This window comes from Corylus avellana, chromosome ca7 (genome assembly GCF_901000735.1).
Source record: "Corylus avellana chromosome ca7, CavTom2PMs-1.0".
NCBI lineage: Eukaryota > Viridiplantae > Streptophyta > Magnoliopsida > Fagales > Betulaceae > Corylus > Corylus avellana.
In genome coordinates this window covers 1,874,863-1,883,231 of record NC_081547.1, presented here as the reverse complement: position 1 = coordinate 1,883,231, position 8,369 = coordinate 1,874,863, and the positions used below count along the sequence as shown (strand labels likewise).

General features: G+C 34.1%; 1 protein-coding gene across 1 annotated transcript; it reads left to right on the top strand.

Annotated features, from left to right (window-relative positions):
- Positions 1-3,147: 3,147 nt before the first annotated feature.
- Positions 3,148-7,351, top strand: LOC132186092 (cytochrome P450 87A3-like). The gene is made up of 9 exons (XM_059599895.1): positions 3,148-3,435; positions 3,528-3,852; positions 3,971-4,120; positions 4,871-5,119; positions 5,222-5,311; positions 5,870-5,948; positions 6,585-6,691; positions 6,826-6,953; positions 7,108-7,351. The coding sequence occupies exons 1-9, from the start codon at positions 3,236-3,238 to the stop codon at positions 7,199-7,201; spliced, it is 1,422 nt and encodes a 473-aa protein (XP_059455878.1). The 5' UTR covers positions 3,148-3,235; the 3' UTR covers positions 7,202-7,351.
- The last annotated feature ends 1,018 nt before the right edge of the window (positions 7,352-8,369 follow it).

Below are 8,369 nucleotides of genomic sequence, written 5' to 3'. Positions count from 1 at the left end.
AACACTATTAGCGTTTTTTGGAGCAATCTGGCCGAACATGTTCCTTTCTTTGGGCAATTTCTTTTAAGGTGTCCAAATTGCCCGCACCCCCAACATACAAGATTTCCCCTCACAGGGTTCTTTTTCTTCCAGTTTGCAATTACCAAAGCCGAGTTCTCAAGTGTAGAATTCTGTCCACCACTCAGCCTTTTTTCTTCTGACAGAAGTTTGCTAGTAATTTTTTAGAAGAAAATCTTCTCCTTCCCATGAATTAAAATTGGCTTCATATGTTCATAGGAAGGTGGAAGAGACCAGATAAGCCTCAAGGCCTTATCTTCATCGTCCATTTGAACTCCCAAAGCTTCGAGTTCAGAGACGATTCCATTGAGAACACTCAAATGGTCTGAAATAGTCGTACCCTCAGCCATTCACAGTGTATGAAACTGCTCCTTCAGGTACACCCGGCTAGAGACTCCCTTCGTCTGATACATTTCCTCGAGCTTCTCCCAAAGCTCCTTTGCTGTTGACGTCCCTTGCACATTAGCAATAACGTTCTTAGCCAGACACAACCGAATGGAACTTGCCACCTTTAGATCCAAATCCTCCCAATCTACGTCGTTAGTACCAGATTTTTCGTTATCATCACTAGAACTAGAGGCGGGTATACCTCTCCACGTTTTGTGTAACCCAGATTGGATTAGGATGTCCTTGACTTGTATTTGCCACAAGCCAAAGTTCATTCTCTCGTCGAACCTTTCAATCCCAAACTTCAAGGACTGCATTTCTTCTTAACGAGTAGAAATCCGCAACCTCGCTCTGATATCAATTGTTAGGAAATTGATAATAATTGGCAACCAATTTCCCACCAGCCCTTTATGCGAAAGACAAGTTTGAAAGAAAACACACGAGAACATACACCAATCACACATGTACATAAAGAGTTTACATGGTTCAGCCCAAAACTGGCCTACGTCCACCAACAAGAGAGTTCTACTATGAACAAATTCTTACAACTCACAGTACATGCCCATACCACTCAAATACACTTTTTTTCAGAGAAAGCCTCACGCGCTCATCTCAATACAAGTGATAATTGAATTAAAGGACAGAAAACACTCACTCTCTTGCCCCATCCCTACCCTAGCTTTCTTCTTCTCTTTCTCACATTGAAGAAGAAGCTCTGGATTTCTTCTTGGGATTCCTTTCTGTGGAGCTACTGCCAGTGGCGGATTTAGGAATTGAAGTTACCAGGGGCACAAAAAAATAATAAAACATAATGATAATTTTTTTTTTCTCTTTATGTATTATATTTTTATTATAATATGATAAATACAATAAAAAATTAAATTATACTACAATATATGTATCACGAAGCAATTCAAACTCATCAAATTACCCAACAAAGAAAAAAACAAAAATTAAAGTAACTATTAAAAATCTTCATCTAACGACGTCACAAACACATAATAATTTAAACTACTTGCGAAATAAATTGAGCACAATTAAATAACTAAAAGTATCTAAAAAAACAATGAGTACCTTTGAGTGAATTAGTTATCTTGAAAAATTTCTTGAAAACACACAGACCACAAAAAGGAGTTAGTCCAACAATGTTGCAAACCAATGAAAACAAATAATTTAAGCAATATTCTTGTTTATAATTAAATTGTCTTTTTTTTTTTTTTTTTTAAGCAATAATATTCTTGTGAGTTTTACTATAAATTAAAGACTAAAAAGTAAAAACAATTTTAAAGACTATTTCCCCACTACTATCTCAACAATTTTTTTTTCCTTAAGCAATTCTAGAAAGAAAGATTTATTTTCTCAATTAAAAACTAAAGATAATGACAAATTACTTTATTGATCACCACTCTTCACGAATCACCTTTTTATTTTTATTTTTTTATTTTCTCAATTCTAGGTGGGGCCGGGTGTCACTGACTCGCTGACACGCGGCCACACCTAGATTCAAGACCCAACTTTTTTTCTTCTTATTTTGTGTTTTTTTTGTTTAGTGTTTCACCCACACACTGGCACACGGCCACACCTTCTTCAAAATCACAAATTCACAAATCACATAATCACAGTCTAAGTCTTATTTCACCTTTCACTCCTCAAGCCAACAAAAATGGTGTCACCGTTCCTACCGCTTTTCTTTTAGAAAAGCCTCAAATCTCAAAGCATAAATAACATTAGAGACTATAATTTACAGAGAAGAGAGTGAAACTCACGATGCCCTGTTCACTTCTGCTGGTGGTGCGTGGACGGCGTCATGGCGAGCTGAAGACGACGGTAGATGTACAGCAGTCAACAGATCGGTGGATGTACAACCAATCTTGGTGTGCTTCTCTTGCCTTTGGTATTTCTTCAACTACAAAAAATTTCTCTTTTTCTTTGGGTTTGGGTTTGGGTTGGGTGAGATGAGAATGTGAGATTGAGCAAGATTTGAGATTTGTTTGAAAAACAAACTTTGCCTCCTTTCCCCTTCTGCAGCGTGCCTTGTGAATTTTGGTTGACAAAATGGTGATTGCGTGTTGAGCGGAAAGCAGGAAAAAACTTCTATTTTATTTTTATTTTTATTTATTAAATTTTTTTTGGACATTGCAGTCCAGCCAGTCCTCTCTAGTCTAGTAGAGATGGTAAAAAATTTGTAGGGGGTACATTTTTGGATTTTGTTGGGCGGGTTGGAGACTGGAGAGCTTTTCTTTTTTCTTTTTTATTTTTAGCAGGGGCGCCCTTCAAATTTCTTCAAATTTTTACTTTAAATTTTTTTTTAATTTTTTTTTTACCGGGGGCGACCACCCCTGAGTCGGCCCCCACGTGTATCCGCCACTGGCTACTGCCCACCTTCACCATAATAGCCGAATGGCTATATATAAGCATAGCTCACAATTCTCTTCTAAAAATAGCTTATAATTGTTGACAATATGACTTGTATTTATTGCTCTTTTATCAAGGCTTTTAGAGGAATGAAGACTAATGAAACCAATTAGCCTCAATTGTCAACAATCTTCTAGAAAAAAATATAGCATGCCAATTTTTCTCCATTCAAAGATTTATGGCAACCATAATCTTTTGACTTTAAAATACAAGTCATAACCGACACTGCCAGTGACAGTGAGGAGAGAGGATAAGCAATAATGCTTGATGATGAAAGTGTTGCGCCAGAACTCCCTTTCTATATTTCTATATATATATATATTAAGTAAATAGCTCGTCTTTGTACTTAATTCTACTAAAATCACTTCCGGCAAAGATGTTGGTTGTTGTTGTATGCCTCACCGGTTTGGTTATAGTTTGGATAACTCAGTGGGTGTATAGTTGGAGTAACCCAAAATGCAATGGGAAACTGCCACCTGGTTCAATGGGCTTCCCCTTTCTCGGGGAGACGTTGGAGTTCTTCGCCCCCCATTCATTCTACAATATCCCACCATTCATTACAAAGAGAATCACAAGGTACGTATACGTAAGATAACTCCAGCATCATGCAACGTTTCAAAGTTTAATTACATATAATTACTCACTAAATATTTGAGCTTATTTTTCAGGTATGGGCCGATATTTCGAACTAGTCTGCTGGGGAAAAAGGTGGTTGTATCCACGGATCCAGAAATAAACAATTACATATTCCAACAGGAAGGTAGGTCTGTGTTATTATGGTACACAGAGAGTTTTACAAATATTTTTGGACAACAAAGTGTGGTTGCGCAGCATGGAATGATTCACAAGTACCTCAAGAACTTGATTCTACACCTTGTTGGCCCTGAAAATCTCAAGGCAAATATAGTGCATGAATTGGATGAACTCATTCGTCGTCATCTACGTTCATGGGCTACACATGCAACTGTGGACCTCAAAGAAGTTGCCTCAAACGTAACTATATATATTTCAGTCTTCAATTTAATTTTTTTTCTTATGACCCAAATTAAGTTTTCCTATGGTGAATTGTTTTTTTTTTTTTTTTTATAAATTTTTTAATTTTAAATTGCAGATGGTATTTAGCTATGCTGCTAAGAAGTTGTTTAGCTACGATGATTCCAACAGTATCATGGAATTGAGAGAGAATTTCAAAGCTTTCATGGATGGTCTTATCACTTTTCCTCTTGACATCCCGGGTACTTCATACCACGCATGTCTTCAGGTACTCATTTTACTGCTTAGAAGACTAAAAAAATTAAAAGGGTTAATATCTGCATGAGATTTAACGCGAAATCAAATGAATTCTTCGGTTTTAAATAGTATCGCAGATGGTATTAATTTGTGGTTATCTGATAAATGCAATTGATTATTTCGTTCACGTTTTGTCCAATAATTTAACAGCTTGCCACATTAAATCAGTTAGCGACTGCTACATATATATCCCGTATAACATTAACATTGTTTTTATAAAAAAATAAAAAATAAAAAAAAAATAAAAAATAAAAAATAAAAATAAAAAAAAAAAAAAAAGAGAAAGAAAGAAATCAAGGGTGTCAAGTGATCACTCCTAGTTTCTTTTCTTTTCTTTTTTAATAAAAAAAATAATAATAATAATATTAATGTGATATATGAAACAAGTTGAAATTGTTGATTAATTAGTTTGACATGATATAGTTAAATTGTTAGACGGAACATGGACAAAATGACCAACCGCGCTTATCACATATCCACAAAAATTATCTATAGTATGTTTTAAAACCGAACCGTTTGATTTCACATTAAACCGCATTTACTAAAAAAGTATATAATTAACCTAAAGTTAAAAGGGGAAAAGGAATTAAGTTGGAACCATATGAAATAATTCCTCTAAGTGAATACTCTTTTTCTTTTTCTTTTTCTTTTATCCTTTTCATTGGTAAGAAGGCATCTGACAATCTGGTAAAATAAAGTTTCATTTATATTTGATTCGTAGGGAATGAAAAATATTAAGAAGATAATTAAGGATTTGTTCGAAGAGAGGAAAGCGTCAAAGACGTCTCATGGTGATTTCTTGGATAATTTGGTTGTGGAAGTGGAGAGGAAAGAATCAATTTTAGACGAAGGAATGGCGATTGACTTGGTCGTGGCGCTTCTCTTTGCCATTTACGAAACCACGTCAGCACTCATGACATTAGGAACCATGTTTATTTCCGACCATCCACACGTGTTAGCAGAACTAACGGTACTTTGTAATAATTTTGTTTCAAATTTAGCTATTATTAATTGTTACGCCGAAAATTGTAGTAAAAACTAAAATATTTCAAGACATTCAATTTCATTGCAGAAAGAGCATGAGGAAATTCTAAGAAGGCGAGACAATGAGGAGTCTGAAATTACATGGCAAGAATACAAGTCAATGACTTTCACACACATGGTATATATGAGTTAAGCTTAAGTTAAAACATTTTTGTCCACTTGGTTTTATAGTGTTTTTAGTGTTGATGAAATAATGGGTCCTTTAATTTATTTATGGGAAAATACATTACCCTCCTAGCTATCCATCAATTTGCACTTTGACCTCCAATGTTTAAAAAGTAACATTTGACTCCCCCCTCCAAACTTTCAAACTGTTGCAATTCGATTATTTTGATTTTTTTTTTTCTCAAAATGCCCTCATCCCAAGTTAAAAATAATAATAACGATAAAAATTAAGTGGTGTTCGGTATGGGGTGGTCGAAGCCACCCCTAGGCCCAACTGAGGTGGTTGGCCACCCCTTAATTTTTAAATTTTTTTAAAAAAAAAAACTTGCGAGGAGGGCATTTTGAAAAAAAAAAAAAAAAAAAAAAAGTCAGAATGGTCAAATTGCAACAATTTGGAAGTTTTCGGGGGAGGGGGGGTCAAGTGTCACTTTTTAAACATTAGAGGTCAAAGCCCAAATGGGTAGATAGCTCAGGAAAAAAAATGTATTTTTCCTTTTATTTATAATCGCAGGTTATCAATGAGACACTAAGGCTGGCAAATATTGTCCCAGGGATTTTCAGAAAAGTTGTTCAAGATATCGAATTGAAGGGCAAGTTCAAAATGAGTACATGCTAAAATAAAATCTAACTTGTGTCGTGCATTTTTTTTATATATATATATATATATAGAGTTGACAATTTTTTGACACAATCCGTAAATCGATACGAACTTAACATGGAATTAACGGGTTATAGTTGAAGATGTCTAGTCCGTTTAACTAAATAGGTTGGGTTATGATTGACATATATAGTCTTACATGCATAACTAAATAGGTTGGGTTATGATTGACATATATAGTCTTACATGCATGCCGCAATACAACCTAAACCCGACACTCGATATTTAGGACATACAATTTTTAACACGAGTTGCAAACCCGGCACGAGCCCAACACAAAATTAACAAGTTATGATTAAAAAAACTTAACCAATTTAATTAAATGGGTTGGGTTAATATTGACTTATATAGTCTTATATTCATGTTTTGATGCGACATAAACTCGGCACACGAAAACAAATTGGTACCCCTAATATTATTTACTTGATAAATTGACGATTACACAGTGACAGTGTATATACATATGAGTTTATACAAGAAATATAAGGATTATTTTAGTACTTTACGTGATGCATTTAATCACCACTTCAAAATTAAGAGAACATTTTTTTTTTGTGTGTGTGTGTAGGACATACCATTCCTGCAGGCTGGGTAGTCGTTGTTGTTCCACTAGCTGTTCATTTAAATTCAGATGTGTACACTAACCCCTTCACTTTTAACCCATGGCGATGGGAGGTAATTTTGCATTTAATTTATATTAATTCCCTGCAAGCAAGATTATGGTTAATTACCATTTGTATTGACTTTGTTTCATTTTCTTTTCTTTTTTTTTTTTCTTTTCCTTAATTCAAAATGGAATTGGAAAACAGGGAAAGGAATTGCATGCAGGGTCTAAAACTTTCATGGCTTTTGGTGGTGGTGTGAGACTGTGTGTGGGAGCTGACTTTGCAAAGCTTCAAATGACTTTCTTTATCCATTACTTGGTCACAAAATACAGGTATAAAAGTTTTTTTATTTTTATTTTTTTCTTTTATAAAACTTTTTTAATCCTTAAATAAAGAGAATATTTGACAAGCAACACAATACAATAAATACATAAATCATTTCAGATAGCCACAGCTTTATTTATGAGATTTGAAACTGTAAATCAGGTGGAAAGTAGTTGGTGGAGGAGACATAATTCGAAGACCTGGCTTAGTGTTCCCAAATGGACTTCCAATTGAAATCTCCGAAAAGGGCAAGTGATGCGAAGCTTCAATGCTGCTTTAAGATATATATCCCACCTCTAAAGATGAGAGCGTAACCTCAATCTGTGAGGAACATGAATAAATGTGTGCTTTATATATATATATAACATTATTAAATATTAAGCTAATGCCAATATTGCTCAATATATGAAAGTTTTTTTTTTCCTAAACACTTTACCCATGTGGGCATTTTGAAGAGTACTTCATCTCTCAAAAACTCGACATTTTCGGTCAGAGAAGACAAAAATCACTAACAGATGGGCAAACTTACTAAACAGTTAAAACTTTAGAGGATCAATTGCTATTTTTTAAAATATTAGAGGCATTTGAAAAAGCCATTTTTTAGTAGATATGATACAACATCGAAAAATTCTCCGATCCATAAGTATGATACATTAATAGAAGAAGCCATTTTTTAGTACTAGCTCTTGAATAAAATTTGAGCTCGTGGTATAGCATTTTAATTTAATCAAATATGAACATGATTAGTTACTAGATTTGCCTCACTGCCATATGTAGTAATAAAATTAATATGAACATGAATAAAAACTCTTCATATGACTTGGACTAATTAAATCTCGTCGCCAACTGTTTTTTTTTAAAAAAGCGTCACCAACCGTACGTATTGTGTTACACATGTATGCAGCCAGCTCGATCTACCGGCAATTTATTTTATACTTTTTTCTATAAAAAAAAAAAAAAAAATGCAAGATACAAGGATTTAATTCTTAAGTTTTCAGATTTCAATTTAGTCCTCAAGTTTTTAATTTCGACAATTAAGTCTTTAGATTTTAATTACTTTGATTTCAAATAGATCTTTCCGCTAACTAAGTTTTCATCATTTCATGTGATACGTTCAATTGGCATCAAATGAGAGTGATCACATAATATTAATCGATTGTCTAATGTGACATATCATTAATTGATTGCACAGTACGTAGATTGACGGAGCAACATATTCAAAATTAGAGTACATTTTAAAGACCTGAATGTCAAAATTGAAATGGCATAAATACTTAAGGTGGTATGACTTTGATTTCTCCATACTCCCTCTATATATATATTAGATAGCTCGCCTTTGTGATTCCACTCAAATCATTTCCCACAAAGATGTTAGTTGTGATTGTATGCATCCTCACGGCTTTGGTTATAGTTTGGATTACCCA